This window comes from Podarcis pityusensis, assembly GCF_964106645.2.
Source record: "Podarcis pityusensis genome assembly, chromosome: 3".
NCBI classification, from domain to species: domain Eukaryota; kingdom Metazoa; phylum Chordata; class Lepidosauria; order Squamata; family Lacertidae; genus Podarcis; species Podarcis pityusensis.
In genome coordinates this window covers 23,644,076-23,665,603 of record NC_138026.1, presented here as the reverse complement: position 1 = coordinate 23,665,603, position 21,528 = coordinate 23,644,076, and the positions used below count along the sequence as shown (strand labels likewise).

Here is a 21,528-nt window from a genome sequence, read left to right as displayed (position 1 = left end):
ATATTTATAATCATCACATACTTTTAAAATTACGGTATTCACAATAATGTACAAAGGACTGCTGTCGTTCTTTAACCTAGCGTCATTGTCTTGGTTCAGATGATCAGACGATTCTGTGTTCTACCCAGTCAGAAATGTTGTCTTGACAGCAAACTTGGAAACAAACCCATTGCTGAGTTGTTGTTTTTTTAGTACGTACTGCTGAAAACAAAAGCTAGATTTCCCTTCTACTGGTTTGCAAATCCTTTTCTTATCCGGCCGCCAGCATGCATGCTACAGCTCAAGCGCTTTAGAGTAAAGTTTAAGATTGTATCTTTTTGTATGCTATAGCTTTCTCATGACCTAACCCGTTTAAAGGAGCACTATGAGAAAAAGATGAAAGATTTGATGGCAAACACGGTGGGAGCTGTAGAGATTCAGCAACTAAAGCAAAAACATGAGCTGAAGGTAGCGTAGCTAATTTTCGTAACAAGCTAAAATGTTAAAATTATTGTTCTTCCAAACACAATGAACATGTGTTTTAATAAACAAAAGCTGATGGGGAAAACTGGACAGTATGTGTTCAAACTGTGCTGTCTGCATTGCCCACTGGCCTTAAAAGAACATTGTCAAGGACTTTTATGCTAGCTAACTTGCCTTTGCCCTACTGCTTATAACACTTAAAAAGTGAAATACAAAAGTTATTGTTTACAAAACTTTAGTTTATGGTTGCCATCAATTTTGATTTTAATTAATTTTTATAATGTTTTTATAATGTTGCACTATTTTAGTGTTGTTAGCCGCCCTGAGCCCGGCTTCGGCTGGGGAGGACGGGATATAAATAAAATTTATTATTATTATTATTATTATTATTATTATTATTATCCATATTGATTTTGTTTTTGTTTAGCTTCTGCTGTTGCAGTCTGATCCATATGGATGTATTATTGTGTCTATAAAGACAGCTGTAGTGGTTGTTGCTTCCAACAAGATCATATAGGTCTTAGCCCTTTTGGATTTTTGAAGGTGAAATAAATGGGATTGCTTGCTCTACCTTTTTTAGGTTAAAATAATGTAACTTCTTATGTCAGCACTGCTACTATACAACATTATTTTATCCTTTTTATTGTGGACAGGAAGAAAATAGTTTGCTACAAAGGGAGGGAAACCGGGTTGTATTCAGCTAACTTTTACTCAGAGTATGCCTGCTGCAATTAACAGCCATGACTAATATAGATCTGTTAATTTCAGTGGGTCTGCTTTGAGAAAGTTAGATTGATACAAGTCACTGTGTGCAAATGCAGCCAAGAAGGGCTCCCTCTCTTAATTCTCTCATATGCATGAAAGCAACTGACCATACCAGTGGATTCCCCCTCTCTTCTCCTGAATGTAAAGCAGCAAATGGATCATATTAATTTATGCTTGCTTGTTCATCATGATGCCCTGCCTTTCCCCCTGACAGTATGGAGTTAGTCATTAAAGACATTTTAGGAACACAGTCTTACAATTCCACAATAAATTTATTTTGAGTGTGTCTTTCAATTTATGTTGGTAGATTTCATGTCTTGATACCGAGGGAGCTGAGTGCTCAGAAAAAGGCATCACATTTTTAACTTATTAGAAACTGTTTGGATTTAGATACAAAATTTGGATGGAATTTAATCAGGTTCTATTAAGTGATAAGCATCAGACATATATTGTATGGATGAATATACGTATGCTTCCACAGCAAATCCATAAAATATAGATTATCTGGGTTGTTGTTGTTGTTTTAAAAAAACACACACACCTGGAAAGGGCTTTGGCCTCCACAACTTGACAGTGTTCTTTTTAAGAGCAACTATTTGCATGCCCTAGTACCTGCTGCAAATGTTAACAAGCCATTGAATTCCACACTTACTCTTCACTGAACTTGTAGAATGTGTTTAATACTGTCTTGCAGATGCAAAAGCTAATGAGGGCAGCTAGGGAAGGAACCAAAGATGGACTAGAAAAAACTAAAGCCGCTGTGAAGAAAGGCCGGTCTTTCATTAGAACGAAGTCATTTATTAGTCATGGTGCGTATTGACTCTTTCTTCTTCTTTTTTTAAAAAAGGTGTATGATCATCCTTTCTCATCCTGAGGGCTGCAGTTCATTGTGGGGCCACTTTGTGCCACTGGTGGGCAGGGCCAGGGTTAAAGGGGCCAGGCACAGAGTGAAGAGATGGGATAGACACACACAATATTCAGAAGTTCACACACACGAAGCCTAACTAGCTTTCTATTCTCCATCTAGACAAGCAAAAGGCATTATCAGAGTAGCACATTCCAGCCAAGCAAAAGTAGTCCAGGAGGACCAGGGTTGCGAGTCTGAGGTTACCCATCCCTGATGTACAGCCCGCATCTGTGCAAATAAATTGGATTCATTTGTAAGCCAAGTAATGTAGATATTGGTCTGGTGTCACCTAAATAGCCCTGTTGACTTTGAAGCTATTCTGCTTGTATAACTTGCTACATCTTCTTATGCAGTTGTTCTTGTGTATTGAGAAAGAAGTACGAAACAATGACAAAGAGAGGTTACATATGAATAGTCAAGGAAAGTGTTCTGCCTCCTTTTGTTGTTATTAACGCTCCTCTTTTAGTAAAGGTAAAGGGACCCCTGACCATTAGGTCCAGTCGTGACCGACTCTGGGGTTTCAGCGTTCATCTTGCTTTACTGGCTGAGGGAGCCAGCATACAGCTTCCGGGTCATGTGGCCAGCATGACTAAGCCGCTTCTGGTGAACCAGAGCAGCGCACGGAAACACTGTTTACCTTCCTGCTGGAGTGGTACCTATTTATCTACTTGCACTTTGACGTGCTTTCGAACTGCTAGGTTGGCAGGAGCAGGGACCGAGCAACGGGAGCTCACCCTGTTTTGGGGATTCAAACTGCCGACCTTCTGATCGGCAAGTCCTAGGCTCTGTGGTTTAACCCACAGCGCCAGTAAACGTTAAATCAGGGGACATGGGTGGCACTGTCTAAACCACTGAGCCTCTTGTGCTTGCCGATCAGAAGGCTGGTTCGAATCCCCGCGACGGGGTGAGCTCCCATTGCTCGGTCCCAGCTCCTGCCAACCTAGCAGTTCGAAAGCACGCCAAAAAGTGCAAGTAGATAAATAGGTACCACTCCGGCGGGAAGGTAAACAGCGGTTCCATGTGCTGCTCTGGTTTCACCAGAAGCGGCTTAGTCATGCTGGCCACATGACCCAAAAAACTGTCTGTGGACAAACGCTGGCTCCTTCGGCCTGTAAAGCGAGATGAGTGCCGCAACCCCTGAGTCGTCTGCGACTGGACTTAACTATCATGGGTCCTTTAACTTTTTTAATGCTCCTCTTTTAGGTAAGTGTTAAATCAGTCTCGAGTCCAGCTTGGTGCAATGGCCAGGATGTTACTTAACTACACTTACTGTGTAGTCGTGGGTGAATTGTTCTTCTGAATGCACACTGTGATGGACTTTCTTCCTGGACATCCAGTGTCTTTTCAAGTTACAGGTCTTTCATTATGGATGCTTATTCAGAAGACGTGTTCATTGCATGAAATAATACTAAAGCAAATGCAGAGATGATACAGTTAATCATATCCAAAGAATACATGTTTTTATTGCCTGCATCTGTAATATATATGTGAAGGAAATCTAGCATATTAAAATATTTCTACAGACCATAGATCAACTTGCCTAGAAGAAGAGGAACTGTTTATTGATGTAGACTGTATGCATACAGAGGCAATTATGACACCAATGCCCGATGGATTATCGCAACAACAGGTTTGTGTGATGGCTGTTGAAACTGAACCCTCTTTCTGTGTCCTTTGTAGAATGAGTTGTGCAGTATTTGCTCATTACAAAACTGAGGGTGAAAACCAAGTTGGTTCAAATGCAAGGATGTTAACACCCCTAATTGGAGGGTTTTTGGGAGGAGAAAATGAAAAATATACCTTCATTGCATAAATCGTTACGATTGATTCTGTTCAGTTATTTGCAGACAGCATGTTAATATTCTTACTACATTTTGTATGCTGATTTCCTGTGATAGCATACTTCAAAACTGTGTTCAAAAAACAGGAAAGCCAAAATTGGTTTCATAAGTAACTTGCCCTAGCCCTAAACATCTCCCTATAAAGCTACTGAGGCTCCACATATTGTAGAATTATTTGCCAAAACAAAAACAGCAACAACTAATCTTCATGGACCACCCCGCTTACCTACTCATATCTGTGTTAGGCATTTCTGGCTTAAAAAAACTTTTGTAAAGCTTCACTTGACTCAATCTATACTTACCGTAGGTGAGCAAGGTAGTTGTGTATAAGCTTTTACTTTGGATGTGGCATCATCTTCCAGATGATGCACCTCAATTCCCATCGTCTCCGACTGTTTTCCATGCTGGCTGGGGCTGGTGGGAGTCTTGCAACATCTGGGCGGAACCAGATTTCCCATCACTGCTCTACTGCTTGGTAGCAATTTTGGGGGGAAATGTATTTAAACCTGCACATGCTGCTGCTTGCCACAGGGTGGCATAATAGGATTCCTGTTTCCTTTTTTAGCCACAGTCATTGCACTTTGCGGATTACCAAGGCTATAAATGCTAGATCACTTAATCATTTTGGTTCTTATTGTTTTTAGTCCTTTGATGAACCAATACTGGTTTTTTTGAACTTAAAAATAATGTGAGATGCCTTACTTGTTTCCCGTTAGTATTGGTCATGGTACGTAGTAAAAGTATAATCATAGTGACCTCAAAATATTATACCCAGCTTAAGTCACTCTTGGAGAACACTCATTGAAATAAATGGAATTGAGGTAGTCATGTGTATTGATTTCAGAGTATGATTTAGTTGGTTAAAAAACTGATCAAGCAGCTTGGGCATTTGCCCTGGTTGTACTCTACAACCAAGGCAACAAGGGTTGCCATATTTTGAAGAGCAAAAAAGAGAACACATCTGCTGAGTTCAACTATGGGTCACTATGACGACTCTACCCATGAAAAAGAGGACATGTCCTGGAAAAAAAGAGGACATTTAGCAGCCTAAAGAATCCACAAAAACATTGCGGCAATGTTGATTGCTGCTTCTCTTAAATAAAAATAAACAAAATAATTCAAGGAGCTTGAATAAAGAAATAAAGGATGCAGCCTGTTTCTGCAACTTTGGCACCCATTGCCTGTAAGTCAGGTAGGGGAACCTTTTAGTCCAGATATACGCCTGTTCTTCTGTGTATTGGAAAATGGACACAAATATAGTAGTAAAATAAACTCGGTTTTGATCTTCTGTGTACATTTAAACAGTTAAGAATATTTGGTCATGGCAATACAATTATACTTATGTGTGGAGTATGTGTGTATTTTCTTTTCTTGATTTAGTTTTTGTACACAGTATATGACGTTTGTTTTTGTGTTGTTGCCAGTCAGGTAAAGTGAGGTTTGTGCTCATATAACCTTGTAAGGTTATCCCCATCATTGTGTATACACAAGAATACACAAGGAACCCATCCTTGTGTATTCAAAAAGGAAATTAAAATAGGTACCGCCACCTGTTCTGAATCTTTGATGCCACCATCTGCCCTCTTCCATGCAGAGAGAACAAGCTGTAATTCAGCAAAGCAGCAGATCTAGTTAGCTATGTATGTGGGACTGCAGCAATAGATTGCTTTTGGTTAAGGCTACCATCAGGCGACTCTGACTGCAAGCAAGAAGGCAGCGGAAGGTTGTGTGAAATATAGTGCTGTATCCAACTAAGTTATTGTACAAGTTCATCAACTTGTGCAAGTGCAATGGAACTACTTCTGCACTCCTCCAAATCGGGTCCCCCAACCTTCCAGAGCAAATTTGGAAGTATTCCTTAACCCCAATTCTCAGTGTGTCATTCCTTGCGTGTGTGTTTTTTGTTGTACAGGTGGTGAGAAGATATATTTTAGGTGCCGTGGTTGACAGTGAGAAAAATTACGTGGATGCTCTCAAAAGGATTCTAGAGGTATCTCAATGCCTTTTCCCCTTTTATAACTTTGAAAGCAAATGGATCATTCTTTTGCTAGAAATAAGTTGTCGCAAATGTGTAATTGATTGCTGCTGATGCGTTTACTTATAATGAAAAACCTTTATTTGAATTATGGCTGTAACTACTTTATCCTTTTCTTAAAAAAAAAAATCAGCAGTACGAGAAGCCTCTTTCAGAAATGGAACCCAAATTATTGAGCGAGAGGAAACTGAAGATGGTGTTTTACCGAATTAAGGAGATTCTTCAGTGCCATTCCATGTTTCAAATAGCACTGGCCAGTCGTGTCTCTGAGTGGGATTCTGTTGAGATGATTGGAGATGTCTTCGTTGCATCGGTATGTAAACCACCACATTTATATAAGTGGCCAAACTTGCCCTGCTGCTGCTGCCTGTTTTATTTAAGACTGAGCTTGGCAACAAAATTAGAAAACAGCTCTGGTTGTGCCAAGCTCAGTGCAGATTGTCATTGCCCCCGTGATAACCAGAGCATAAGAAGGTCAAAACATGTTGCCCACTAGCCCCTGCCTGTGTCCCCACATTGCCTGGCCTGTTGCCTGCTTCTCAGTTGCTTAGCAGTGGCAGCAGATGGAAAGTCATTGCTTCGAATCTTCTGGTATGTAGCTGCAGCATGTCAGAGACACTAGGGCAGGGATATCCAATCTGGTGTCCTATTATTGGACTCCAACTCCCATCAGCCCCTGCTAGCATAGCGAGTAGGAAGGGATGATGGGATTTGTAGACCAACAACTTCTAGAGTCTGACTACTGCAACACGCTCTACGTGGGGCTACCTTTGAAGGTGACCCTGAAACTGCAATTAATCCAGAATGCGGCAGTTAGACTGGTGACGGGGAGCTGCCGCCAGGACCACATAACACCAGTCCTGAGAGATCTGCATTGGCTCCCAGTACATTTCCAAGCACAATTCAAAGTGCTGGTGCTGACCTTTAAAGCCCTAAATGGCCTTGGTCCTATATACCTGAAGGAGCATCTCCACCCCCATCGTTCAGCCCGGACACTGAGATCCAGCGCAGAGGGCCTTCTGGCGGTTCCTTAATTGCGAGAAGTGAGGTTACAGGGAACCAGACAGAGGGCCTTCTCAGTAGTGGTGCCCACCCTGTGGAACACCCTCCTTTCAGATGTGAAGGAAATAAGCAGCTCTCCTATCTTTAAAAGACATCTGAAGGCAGCCCTGTTCAGGAAAGTTTTTAATATTTAATGCTGTACTGTTTTTAACACTTGATTGGGAGCCGCCCAGAGTGGCTGGGGAAACTCAGCCAGATGGGCAGGGTATAAATAATAAATTATTATTATATATATTATATAGAGGGCATCATGCTAGCTATCCCTGCCCTGAGAAATGCAGCTTTCCCTGCATGTCCATACAAAGGACTTAGATACCCTAGGGAAAAGGGAAACAGATTAACCCAGCTCCATTATATTTGGGGCACTGCTTTAGTAGCTATACCAGCAGGTGCCAGTTTAGTGGCTTGGGAAATCTCCAGAAAGATAAAATTGCTGTCACAACTGCTGCTGTTGCCGCCAGTTAGGTAAGTGGGAAGTGAGTTATTTTTGGCATGGACTGAAATGTGATACGAAGAACCCACAGGGACATAAAGCTCAGCTCCTTTTTCTGGCAAGGGGTGCACCCAGAAGAACCACGTATTCACGGCGTAGGTTTCTGCCTTTTGAAAGAACAACGTGACCTGATGCTGGCTTGGTTATGTGCACAGAATGGAAGATGGCAGGATCTCCAAGGATGTGCTCTCCAGGGAGCTAGCTTCAGGCACCAGACCAATTGGCAGGCCAACTTTGCATTACAAAGATGTCTGCAAACATATGACATGAAGACTGGCAACATGGACCCCACTGTGTGGGAATCCCTTGCAGACGACTGCAGTGCCTGGAAACAGACAGACAGGTTGTGCATCCATAGCAGTGATCAGAGGAGGAATGACTGAAAGAGGAGGAGCGCAGAAAGAGGAAATGTCATGATATACCTACATGAGCCCAACTGGATGAGGAGATTTCACCCCTCCCATATCCAGGAATCTCCTGAGGAGTCTGCTGATTCTCCAGAGAGGAGGAGGCGTGTTCTGCTCTCTACTTATTCTGCTCCAGCACCGAGTCAGTCAGTCAGTCAGTGTCGGAGAGACAGAGAGAGACTGAGTGTTAGAGATCGTGTGTAGAGATAAGTTTGCTGCTAAGAGCAGCTGCAGACACTTAGTGCAGTGCAGCATTCATTTATGCTTAGACCTATTTAGCTCTGTATATAGTTGTATAATAGTTGTAGATAGAATAAAGAAGATATTCTACAGAGCTGCTCTCCGAGTTGTTTATATACTCTGCTAGAGTATGCTGTACTCTGCTGTGCGACGACTGTCTTCTTGTTGGAGTGAATCCGGTGCTCACAACACTAAGCTGTGAGTCCACAGCACTTTGACCTGTTCCTGTGTAGAAGGTGGTCTCTGGAAGTGCTACCCAGCTCGCCTAGCCCAGTCGGGGCTGAAGTGGATGAGTCCAGTTGGTGGCACTGGCTCAAGGGCGATGCTGACACTGGGTGCCTTCATCTACGCCAGCTGCAACAAAACATGTCTCCCCCATATCAGTCTCTATGGCCACAGCAGGCGCTGTAACCTTCCAACAGATTGACTTCATCCCCAAAGGCGCATTCCTCCCATGGTCTCCTGAGACAAATGCCAACAATATTTACATTTTCATCCCACTTTTTGTCATGGAACTCAAAATGCAGTTTCCCCTCCAGGCACTGACTGAGAAATGCAGCTTTCCCAAAGAGGGAAACGTGGCTTTTCAACACGTTTGTTGGTTTACTGCATAGTTTTTGAGTTGCTGAAGATGGGTGGAATTTAGGAATGTTTGGACTGAGATCAAACTACTTCCTCCCCCTCCCCAAAACTATGTTCTTGAATTGTCAAAGTCCTTAAGTACAGTATAATCTGGATTTAACTGCCATATAACTTCTGTGAGTCTTAAGTGTTGAATTAAGAGGCTGGTTGCTGAACTATGGCGAAGCGATTAAAGCTAGGTGCCCTGACGTAGATAATGCGAAGGAGCTAAAATATTTCCGACTTTACTCTCTTTTTTATGTATTTCAGTTTTCTAAATCTATGGTGCTGGATGCTTACAGCGAGTATGTAAATAATTTTAGCACTGCTGTGGGGATTCTCAAGAAAACATGTGCCACTAAACCTGCCTTCCTTGAATTTTTAAAGGTGAGTGTATTTAAATTCTGAAGTAGGTGGGGCAAATAGGAGATCATAAACTGAGGGAAGGATCTGACTCTGTGGCTTCATTTTTGGTAGTTTGGTTTCATGGGTTGTCAAGGCAATTACGAATAACCAGTGTTCAGATTTTGGGCACAATTAATTTAATTCTATGGATACACGACTGTGATGGGACGATGAGCTGCTTGTGTGTAAAATCCTAGTCCCTCAGAGTTTGGTCAAGTTTGCAAACCTCTGTCTGTAACGGAGCCCCTTAAACATGGCTCCGTCAGTCGCTGGCAGATTCCGACAGTGGTTGCTTTCGGAATCGCTTCCAACATAAAAGCTCCTTAACGGAAACACGTCTTCTGGACTCTCTGCGTGACAGTTTCCAGCGAGGAGTGGGTGTCCCTACAGGAGGTCCTGAAACCTCCCCACTGTTTTCGCTGGAAGTGTCTCTGAGCCATCCCTCCAGCTCCCTTTCCCTCAGCTCAGCTCCTCTCCCCCTACTGGTTCCCTCTTCAGCTGCTGAGTCTCTCCCAACCTGTGTGAGCCCTTTCACTTCCCTTCCTTCCGATGGCAGTTCCCTGACATCCACCTCCCCTCCAGGGCCCCCTTCATCCCCTCTCGCCCCCTCCTCTACGGGCGGTGAGGAGGCAAAACCCCGGAATGAACTTCCTTCATCTTCCGATGTCCCGAACACTTCTCTCCACCTGTTGCGGTTCCTGGTCTCGAAGTACTCCTCCTCCTCAGAGTCCATCTCCCCTTCCCCTTCCGATTCCGAGAATCCTTCCAACTCCTCCTCCTCATCGGTGGTCCCAAAGTATTCCCTCCGGAACCTCTCCACAGGCTGAGGTTTCCTTGGGAACCTTTGATGGAACGTTTCTATCAATACCTCGTCATTGATATCTTCTGCCATTACCCAAGTGTTTTCTGACTCCGGTTCTCCTTCCCACGCTACCAAATACTCCACCTGATCCCCCTTCCATCTGGCGTCGAGGATTTCTGCCACATGGCTGCTGCATTCCCTTTCTTCTATGACCGGTCCCCGAGTGGCCATCCCTTCTCGTCCCCCCTCATACGGTGACAGTAACGACCTGTGAAATACTGGGTGCAGTTTCATGTGGTTGGGTAACCGGAGCCTGAAAGCCACTGGGTTGACCTGTTGAATGACCTCAAAGGGACCCAATCTCCTGGGTCTTAATTTCTTACAACCTCCTTTGAACGGCAACCCTTGGGTTGACAGCCACACCCTATCTCCCACCCTTATGGTTTCACCTTCCCTTCGGTTCTTGTCTGCCTGCCTCTTGTATTCTTCCTTCGCCCTTTCTAAGTTGAGTTGGAGCTGACGATGGATTGCTTCCATTTCTTCTACAAAATGCTCGGCTGCCGGGACACCCCATCTCTCCCCTTCTCCCCCTGGGAAAGCCCTGGGATGACACCCATAATTAGCCAAGAAGGGGCTCATCCCTGTGGACACATTCTCGGCATTGTTGTAGGCAAATTCCGCCAGCGCCAACTTTTCTACCCAGTCATTCTCTCTGTCATTGACATAACACCTCAGGTATTGCTGGAGGACCCCGTTTGCTCTTTCCGCCTGCCCGTTGGTTTCAGGGTGCCGGGCAGTCGAAAAGTTGACCTCCACCTGCAGTAAGCTCATGAGCTTCCTCCAGAACCTGGAAGTAAATTGTTTTCCTCGGTCTGAGACCACCCTCAATGGCACCCCGTGCAACCTAAAAATGTGTTCTACAAATAACTTCGCTGTCTCTTCCGCCGTGACTGCATGCGAGCAGGCTACAAAGTGGCACATCTTTGTTAGTAGGTCTACCACCACCATGATGGCTGTTTTCCCCTTGGACTTCGGCAGATCAGTCATAAAATCTATCGACACTGCCTCCCAAGGTCGTTCTGGGGTTGGTAAGGGTTCTAATAGCCCCGCCGGTGCCCGCCTCTCCCCTTTGGCTCGCTGGCATTGCTCACACCCTCTTACATACTCCCGTACATCTTCCCTCACCTTAGGCCACCAAAATTCCCTGGTGACCAACCACATGGTTTTGTGTTGTCCAAAATGCCCCGCCGTGGGGCTGTCGTGCAACTGCTTGAGTACCCTCCCCCTTAAGTCTCCTTCAGGGATATACAGTGCCCCTTTGTAATACAAAGCTCCATTTCTTTCCTCGAAACCCCCTGGTTCCTCTCCCTCACCCCTAAGACCTCTGAGCTTATTCTGGGCGTATTCATCATTCTCTGTTTCCTCTACCAGTTCTCTTTGTCCCACCAATGCCGCCCCACACACCCAGCGGTCCTCTGGAATGACATGTCTCTCTTCTGGTGCTCCCTCCCCCTCCAAATATTCAGGTTTGCGTGAGAGAGCGTCCGCCCTAATGTTCTCTGGGCCTGGCACGTAACAAATCTCAAAGTTAAATTTGGAGAACTCCTGGGCCCATCTCACTTGCCGTTGGTTGAGCACTCGTGCCGTCCTCCAATACTCTAGGTTCTTGTGGTCAGTGCACACTTGCACCTTATGTTGTGCGCCAATTAGCAGGTGCCTCCATCTCCGGAACGCCTCATGAATGGCTAGTAGTTCTCGGTCATACACCGTGTAGTTCCTCTCGGATTTGTTCAGCTTTCGCGAAAAAAAGGCACACGGTCTCCACTCTGACTCCTCCTTCCCTGGCTGCAGAAGCACCGCCCCAATAGCTCTGTCTGATGCGTCAGTTTCCACTCTCATCGGTTTTTGTAAATCCACATGCAGGAGTTGTTGTTCCGAGGCGAAGGCCCTTTTTAGTTCCTCAAATGCTCGCTCCGCCTCCTCAGTCCAAACGAACTTCTTCTTACTGCTGAGACAGTCCGTAATGGGCGCCGTCAGGTGGGCAAAGTTTCGGATGAACTTACGATAGAAGTTCCCAAATCCTAGGAACCTCTGCACATCCTTCCTTGTTTTGGGTGTTTTCCATTCCAGCACCGCCTGGACCTTGCCGGGATCCATGGCCAATCCCTTGTCTGACAGGCGATACCCCAGGAATTCCACCTCCTTGGTATGAAACTGACACTTCTCCAGTTTCACCCACAGCTGGTTGGCTTGCAGCCTGCTCAACACTTCTCTGACGTCTCTCACATGCTGCTCCTCATTCTCAGAATACACCAACACGTCGTCTAAGAAGGCCACACAATTCTTGTAAAGCAAAGGCCCCAGGACGTGGTTCATAAACGATTGAAAACACGCGGAGCCTCCTTGTAGGCCGAAGGGCATAACTAAATATTCAAATGCCCCCAAAGGGGTGAACATGGTGGTTTTCCATTCATCCCCCTTCCTTATTCGTATCAGGTTGTACGCCCCCCTTAGGTCCAGTTTAGTAAAAATCTTTCCCTTCCTGACCCTTGTCAAAATGTCGTCAATCCTGGGCATAGGGAAAGCCACTGGTTCTGACACTGCATTTAAGGCCCTGAAGTCACACACAAGCCTCGGCTTGTTCGTGTTTTTTTTATCCACAAAAAACACTGGGCTGCCCCCCACCGCCCTGGACTCTCTGATGAACCCTCTCTTCAGGTTCTTGTCAATGAACTCTCTTAGCTCCTGCATCTCTCTGTCTGACATGGCGTACAGCTTGCCTACAGGGAGCTGTGCCCCAGGGAGTAAATTGATTTGACAGTCAAAGGGTCTATGCGGGGGTAGTTGGTCAGCTTCCCTTTCGCTGAAGACGTCGCGGAGATCTGCGTATTGTCGTGGTACCTTCACGTTCTCCGTTACTTCAGTCCCTGCTAGGGTGGCTTGGGCCCCTGCCAAACCCTTTCCCTCTTTGCAGTGTTCTAAGCAATGTGCTGAACCAAAAGAAACCACTCTCTGATGCCAGCCCACCAGCGGATCATGTAACGCTAGCCAGCTCATCCCCAATATAATGGGAGCTCCTCCCAAGGTGGCCACATTAAACGCTATCAGTTCGGTGTGCCTTGCCACCTTCATTATCATTGGGACGGTCTGCAAGCTGACTTCTCCTCCCAACAGCTCCCTGCCATCGATCGTGGTCACCTGCAGGGGGTTGCTTAAAGGGATCGTCTGTATCTGGTGTTCAGCTGCAAACTCTTTGCTCATGAAATTGCAGGAGCTGCCTGAGTCCAACAGCGCCTTTATCTTTAGAGGGTGTCCGTTTGGCAGCTCTAGCGCCACTTCTATCACTAGGGCGGGTTTAGGAGGTTCTGGCGTGGGCACTTTCACTGCTCTTTGGCCTGGCTGCTGTGCCCCGACGGTGGCAGCCAGGCGTTGGCTTTTACTTGCTTCGGTATTTCTTCCTCTCTTCCCTCCACAGCTCCTACCATCCCTTGCCATTCCTTCCTCTGGGGGCAGACTCTGGCAAAGTGACCTGGCTGTTGGCAGAGATAGCATTTCCGGGCGCCTTTTCCCTCCTTCTTTCCCCCCTCACTGGGCTTTGAAACTGCGCGCGCGCGCGCTGTTCCGATTTCCATCGGCTCTGCCGGCGGGAAAGTTGGCTCTGGAATGTCTGGAATGCGGAACTCCTTCCAACGTTCCCCCTTCCCTTCCCGCCTCTCCAATGCTCTCGCCTCCTGGCGCGCTCCTATGGTCAGCGCTGATTTGGTCAGCTGGTCCATAGACTCCGCCCTGGGCGCCCGGGAAAGTTCGTCTTTCACAGCCGAAGAAAGCCCTTCTTCAAAGAGCATTTGAATGGGTTCCGCCGATAGATCCCACCCCAATTTATGGATCAACATGGTGAACTCAGTCCAGTACTCACGGACAGATCGGCTCCCCTGTTTGCAAGCCATTAACTGTCTGCGGACCACTCCCTGTTCAATATCGCTGGAAAACATCAGATCCATGGCGCGAAAGAACTTCATCGTGTCCTTTAGGACGTCACTATTCGCTGCCATCAGGGGTCTAACCCAGTCTCTCGCCCCCTTTTCAAGATGCCCAATCACGAAAGCCACTCGTGATTCCTCGTCAGGGAATTCATCAAACTGCAGATTGAGGGCATATTGCATCTCTGTCCGAAAGCCATGATAGTCTTTGGGCTCCCCCCCAAACTTCTGCACCAATCCTGGTACCTTTCTGACGAGCTGGGTGTCTTTCCCCTTTTTGTCTGCATCCTGAGCCCTCCTCTCCTCAAGCCTCGCCGTCTGCAGCGCTAGCTGGACCTCCAACACCCGGTACCTTTCTTCCAGGCTTGGACCCGCTCCAGCTCCTGCTTCTCCGGTTCCGGCTGGGTTGCTCATGATGCCTTCTCCTGCACAAGCTGCTCACGAAGACTGTCGGAATGCTGTGATGGGACGATGAGCTGCTTGTGTGTAAAATCCTAGTCCCTCAGAGTTTGGTCAAGTTTGCAAACCTCTGTCTGTAACGGAGCCCCTTAAACATGGCTCCGTCAGTCGCTGGCAGATTCCGACAGTGGTTGCTTTCGGAATCGCTTCCAACATAAAAGCTCCTTAACGGAAACACGTCTTCTGGACTCTCTGCGTGACAGTTTCCGGCGAGGAGTGGGTGTCCCTACAGGAGGTCCTGAAACCTCCCCACTGTTTTCGCTGGAAGTGTCTCTGAGCCATCCCTCCAGCTCCCTTTCCCTCAGCTCAGCTCCTCTCCCCCTACTGGTTCCCTCTTCAGCTGCTGAGTCTCTCCCAACCTGTGTGAGCCCTTTCACTTCCCTTCCTTCCGATGGCAGTTCCCTGACAACGACCTTCTGGTCATAAGTAATGGTAAAATATTTACAGCCATCTATGCAGTATCACTTAGTGAACTATTATCCTTTCTATGTCTAAAGCTCAGACTGTAAGTACCATTGTTTGTGTAGCCAAAATTGTACTATTCACATGCAAGAGGGAGTATGCCCAGGGGTGCTCCAAGGTTTGCAGTAAAACATAAACTCCTTAAGAAAAGGCCTTCATGAGCAACCTTCCAAACAGCCGTGCAAGGCCTGAGCTCACTCACAGGGTACAAACTGCTTGCTAACAGCGTGAGGTGAAACCATGGAGGGGGAATGGAACAGAATAGCTAGAATCTTGAGCTTGAGAACTCCATGCTGCAACATTTTGTCGCGGGTCTCCACTTGTAGAAATCTACTTTTTGGCCAAACACAATGTAAAAATGGGCACACAGTGGCCATATTAGCACATAATGCTGACCAAAAAACCATAGTTGGCTACATTGGACAGAGCATGGGTTGCATGCTAGCGCAGTCACCTTGAGCAGTCCTCCCTCTCCCCCCCCCCCCCAGAGTTGAGAAACAAACCAGGGAATGGTTGGTTTAGCATTTCCTCCAAACCAGCACTCCAAACAAACCACAACCAGAAGCTTCACTTCCCAATCATGATTCACTTCTGAGAAACAAATGACAAATAACACAAAATCACCCACTCCTTTATTTATTTCCCTACTCTAGGAAGAGAGGAGCATAGCTTATGCACTGGCTAATTTGCCTAATTGAGCCTCTTGGGCTTGCCGATCAGAAGGTCGGCGGTTTAAATCCCCGCGACGGGGTGAGCTCCCATTGCTCTGTCGCAGCTGCTGCCAACCTAGCCATTCGAAAGCACGCCAGTGCAAGTAGATAAATACGTACTGCTGCGGCGGGAAGGTAAATGCTCTGGTTTCTGTCACGATGTTCCACTGTGCCAGAAGTGGTTTAGTTTAGTTGGCCACATGACCTGGAAAAGCTGTCTGTGGACAAACACTGGGTTCCTCGGCCTGAAAGCGAGATGATCAGTGCAACCCCATAGTCCCCTTTGACTTAACCATCCAGAGGTCCTTTATCTTTACGTTACATGTGAATACAACTTTTACCTCTGTTCTTAAAAAAAAAATGTTGTTGATACAAAGAAAGACTTGACCCTTTCTCATTACAGCAATGCCAAGAATCTAGTCCTGATAGAATTACACTCTATGGCTTAATGATGAAACCCATACAACGCTTTCCTCAGTTCATCCTACTGCTACAGGCAAGTGCAGTCTGATCATTCAAAGTACTTGCATGCATTGTTCATTGGTTACAGTTCAGTATTATTTGGCTAATTCTAAGTAAAAATTAAATGCACATTTCTAGCATGTAATGTACTGTGCAGTTGTATTTTTGAAGCCCATGAGACTGTGTATGTTTTCATCAAGAAATGGTACAAGTATTACCCAATTTCATATACAAATAAATGCAAATGGTTTTCATGAGCACTTTGAATTTTCCATCTGCTTTGTTTTGTATGCTGTTCCATATCCAGTTGCGAGCTCGAGAAGCAATTATGCAATGTACCTATTCATAAGAATAATACTGCAATCTGACATACCCATAATATATCACCAGTGCCAAATGGATTCTTCAGGAAAATTGGAGGGGGCAGGGCAAGGTGGGGTGGAAGTCAAATGGCTGAACACCTCCTCAGTGCAACATATTGCTGCAGATCCTACTTGTAGTATATAGTTTCATAAGCTTTTCTTCCTCAGCCCTCCCCTGCTTCCACTGCTGGCATTAATAGCCTCCTAAATGGGACATGGGTGGTGCTGTGGGTTAAACCACAGAGCCTAGGACTTGGCGATCAGAAGGTTGGCGGTTCGAATCCCTGCGACGGGGTGAGCGCCCGTTGCTCAGTCCCTGCTCCTGCCAACCTAGCAGTTCGAAAGCACGTTAAAGTACAAGTAGATAAATAGGTACTGCTCCGGAGGGAAGGTAAACGGCGTTTCCGTGCGCTGCTCTGGTTTGCCAGAAGTGGCTTAGTCATGCTGGCCACATGACCTGGAAGCTGTACGCCGGCTCCCTTGGCCAATAAAGCGAGATGAGCGCCGCAACCCCAGAGTCGTCTGCGACTGGACCTAATGGTCAGGGGTCCCTTTACCTTTAGCCTCCTAATGCCTGAGCCATATGAACTCCATGTCTGTGAAAAAGATACTGCTAAGTTGGTCACATTTTATTATAGAGCCATGACTACAAGGAATTTGGTAGGGCCATGTTGCAAAATATCCTTTGGAACATAAAACTTGCCACGGAAATATGGAACTTGCCCAACAGTACAGAATCTATCAGGTGATGATCTGATGGACTGGAACCATTGATAACACTTCCTCTTTTTTTCCCTTATGCAATACATAGATGCTGATATTTTGCACCCAAAGTATCAGTATTGTGTGGCAAGAGCAGGACAGGAGGAGCACAGCAGCCACAATCTTTGCTCTGAGAAGCCTGCATGTTAGCTCATTTGCATGGCTTAGTGTTGCGCATGCAACTGTGCCTATATATTTGAATGTAATGTACAGCCCACAACATAGAAATAGGCTTAAATGGATTAATGAACGATTGATAGGAAACTATCATCCGGTTAAAATATGGCCCTTGCCTCACCCCTCCATGTGAAGAAGAGTTCTAAGGAGACATCCTAGGATTTAACAACCTGGATGTGGATGGAAATTTGTCAAATCTGGGGTACTGGGAACATTTTTGTGTGTGCATCTTTCTTGACATGCCAACCATCTTCTCAGGCACATGCTATAGGTACACTTTAGAGATGATGATGGGACAAAAGGCTTGACATTACTGCTTGGGTATCCTGAGATCATAAAAAAAAAAAATCTTGACTTGTGCTGAAATAGTAACCATAATAATTTGGGTTTTTTGGGGGGGTCTTTTAAGGATATGTTGAAGAACACGACTAAAGGCCACCCTGACAGACTGCCTCTACAGATGGCCCTCACAGAGCTTGAAACGTTGGCAGAGAAATTAAACGAAAGGAAAAGGGATGCAGATCAGCGCTGCGAAATAAAACAAATCGCAAAAGCCATGAATGAGCGTTATCTGAACAAGGTTGGAACAGCCATCCTTTTGCTCCTTCCTGATTTCTCTTGTAGAGGAAGTAGATATCAGACAAACCAGATGCCTTCCACATTGAGAGTGTGGGTGTCTATTTTTTCCCCTTCCTGTGCTGGAATATGGCATTTTGAGGTCATGTGTTTGGTTCAGTAGCACTGTGATGCTGACAAGCCATCTTCTAAAACGTACCATGCAGTTTGGGGTAGCAATTGTGGTGGAGCCAAGGTCAATAACTTTTTTTGTCTTTATCCTTCATTTCTTCAACACATACTTTGCACAAATGTATTTCTGCTTCAAGCAAACTGGAAAGCACAACTCCAGCCAGTACCTTTTAACCTTTCACCCCCTAATGTTGTGTAGGATATATGTTTCAAAGGCAATTTTTTTTTTTAATGGAGTTGGAAACTAGTATGAAATAAGTGGGCATGACATGAACCCACCAAAGAAATAAGCACTTCTTCTAAGTCCCACTTACCCCATTGGGAAAGATTTAAACAAAGGCAAAAACATTCTTTTTTAATCAGGCCTGTAGTTTTTTTGTTTTTGCTGGTTTAAATGTATGTGTTAGTTTTTTGCTTAAAATATTGAATGCTACTTTGAATTTCCATGGCAAACAAGCGACTAATAATTTTAATTTTAAATTTATTTATTAAATTTAAGTTGTTGTTGTTGTTATATATTACTACTACTAATAATAAAAACAATAATGCTTCCATTAAGTAGAAAATAAGTGTGACCAAGGGAACAAGCAGGAGTCAGACTGGTGGGTTGGTTTGTGTTGATGAGTGTGCAGTGCTATGAGCCCTTCTTTTATACTATGTCTGTCTCCATTCAAATGCTAAAACATATTCTAAGGCTGGATTGAGCCAGCAGCGGAGCAAGCCGATTGGGCGCCTGGGGCGGTGCGTGTGCTCTGCGGCCAGGGGCGGGGCCAGCTGCCCGCGGGACAGGGCGAGCCAGGGCAGGATGCTCCGTGGGGCTCCGAGGAGTCTGCCTGCCTCCTCCCACTCAGCCGCCCTACAGCTGAGGAGGAGCCAGCGGGTGGACCTTTTGGGGCAGCGTGGAGCCTGCGGGCGCCCAAGCCACCGTGTCACTCTCAGGAGAGATATGTAGCTCGGGCACACTGCAGGTCCCATGGTGAGTGCCACCTGGCATTTTGTCACTCCTTTTAGTTGTGACACCTGGAGTGGCCCGCCCCACCGCACCCCCTTCCTCCACCCCTGGATTGAGGCTGTATCATTTTTGCCTTAAGAACACGCCATCAGAGTAGGAATCAACAGCTGTGGCCTCTGGAGTTGGAGTTGCCAACCTAAAGGCAAAAGGAGGGTTTAGGCAGCGGTTCTCAACCTGTGGGTCCACAGATGTTGTTGGACTACAACTCCCATCATCCCTGAGCTCTGGCCTTGCTAGCTGGAGGTGATGGGAGTTGTAGTTCAACAACTTCTGGGGACCCACAGGTTGAGAAAGGCTGGTTTAGAGGGAGTGTCTGTAGCAAAACAAAATTCTTGTTACTCAGTAATAATTGCAACCACCACTCTCAAAGTGATTATTCAAGGAAAGTTGTTGATGAACTTGCATTGACATAGCCAAGGTTTTAATAAAATTTACAAAAACTGTTGTGCGTGCCTGATCCTGATTCATAGAAGCTTTTAAAGCAAAAAATAAAAAACCCATTTCTAGGAGTGTTATGAATTAGTCACTTTGGGGTTCTCTCTCCCTCTTTCTCTCTCTTGCAAAACTTCAGTTACTTAGCAGTGGGAACAGGTGCCTCGTGCGAACTGATGATATGCTGGAAACTGTTTACAATGACAGAGGAGAAATCGTGAAAACCAAAGAGCGGCGACTCTTCATGTTAAATGATGTACTGATGTGTGCGACTGTGAATGTCCGGTAAGATTCTACCTGCATTCTCTAAAACAGAGAGTGGGAGAGTTCCTGAAATTTGGCAGCACTGTTTTGTCCTTTGTGTGTGTGTGTGTGTGTGTGTGTGTGTGTGTGTGTGTGCTGATCACTGTGATGTTGAGGTGTTCCATGGGTTTGAGGAGATAAATAAAATACCAATGGGAGATATCAAAAAGCACCTCAAAAGTGATTGCAAGCCATTGCAGGCACTGCACCCCATAAGCAGGGTATCACTTCCTTATCCTGGTACTCTGAAATCTTTGTGCCTTCTGCTTCCTCTGTGTTTGTGGTTCAGAGAGATACGATCCCTCATAACCTTTCTCAAGAGTAGCCAAAATATGTAACTACAGAGAGTTCAACAAGTCCTCCTCTAGGCAGGTGGGCAGGGAGAGTGGCTTGGTTGCTGCTCCTGTTGCAGCTTAGCTGTGGGGTACCCTGAAGAGTGTGGGACACGGGTGGCGCTGTGGGTTAAACCACAGAGCCTAGGACTTGCGATCAGAAGGTCGGTGGTTTGAATCCCCGCGATGGGGTGAGCTCCCGTTGCTCGGTCCCTGCTCCTGCCAACCTAGCAGTTCGAAAGCACATCAAAGTGCAAGTAGATAAATAGGTACCACTCCAGCGGGAAGGTAAACGGTGTTTCCGTGCGCTGCTCTGGTTCGCCAGAAGCGGCTTAGTCATGCTGTCCACATAACCCAGAAGCTGTCCCTCGGCCAATAAAGCAAGATGAGTGCCGCAACCCCAGAGTTAGCCATGACTGGACCTAATGGTCAGGGGTCCCTTTACCTTTTAAGAGATCTTTACAGCTGTGAATCTTAGGTACACTTGAGAGTAAGCCCCAACTTAATTCAGTGATACTTATGTCTGAGTAAACATTCATAAAACAGGCTGCAAAAGTGCCTGGCTTGTTTGGGAGCCAGATTGTTAGTGTCAGATCTATGATTTTATAGTCAACTCAGAGCGGAGTTATAAACTATTAGTATACCCTGCAGAAAAGGAGAGACTGTGTGTGTGTGTGCACGCATGCGCACATCCATGCATGTGGGGGGCTGCATGATGTGCATGTTTGGTGTGTGTGTGTGTGTGTGTGTGTGTGTGTGAATTTCTAAGTTTTGTGAAGTGGCTACACACCGCTTTTGCATGTGGTTCTTGGTGGACTGGCCAAAGAGCAATGCTGCCCTAAGGCTGAAAAGGATATCTGAGAATGTGGAGAGAGAGAGGATGCAGTTATGCTGAACAGAAACTGTGTTGCTGTAACTGTTACACATGACTTTTCTGTTCTGCTGATTCTGTGAATATGGGAAGGGACCCAGGTCAGTGAGAGTGCATGCTTTTTATGTAGAAGGTCTCTTGTTCAATATCCAACATCAAGGGATATCTGCTAGAACTATGGCACTGGGTTAGATGGCTTGAGAATCTGGCCTAAATCACCTTGATTTCTGTTGCCCTTCAGATTGTTGTTGTTATTATATTTATACCCTGCCCACCTGCCTGGTTTTCCCCAGCCACTCTGGGCAGCAACTAGCAGGATAGTAAAAATACGAAAAAAATATCGAACATTAAAAACTTCACAGGGCTGCCTTCAAATGTTTTCAATAAAAGTTAGATAGTTGTTTATTTCTCCCTGTG

At 45.7% G+C, this 21,528-nt stretch overlaps 1 protein-coding gene across 6 annotated transcripts in view; it reads left to right on the top strand.

The window, feature by feature from the left end:
* Positions 1-21,528, top strand: part of ARHGEF10 (Rho guanine nucleotide exchange factor 10) — a 107,007-nt gene that overhangs the window by 28,880 nt on the left and 56,599 nt on the right. For 4 of the 6 annotated variants that reach the window (XM_080998933.1, XM_080998934.1, XM_080998935.1 and 1 more), the window contains exons 9-17: positions 331-447; positions 1,922-2,036; positions 3,658-3,764; positions 5,888-5,965; positions 6,144-6,323; positions 9,104-9,220; positions 16,055-16,147; positions 17,824-17,994; positions 19,745-19,890. In XM_080998933.1, coding sequence (XP_080855059.1) covers positions 331-447; positions 1,922-2,036; positions 3,658-3,764; positions 5,888-5,965; positions 6,144-6,323; positions 9,104-9,220; positions 16,055-16,147; positions 17,824-17,994; positions 19,745-19,890 — 1,124 coding nt within the window. Of the gene's footprint in view, positions 1-330; positions 448-1,897; positions 2,037-3,657; positions 3,765-5,887; positions 5,966-6,143; positions 6,324-9,103; positions 9,221-16,054; positions 16,148-17,823; positions 17,995-19,744; positions 19,891-21,528 lie in introns of all 6 variants that reach the window. The other 2 variants (XM_080998938.1, XM_080998937.1) reach the window with 2 other exon arrangements.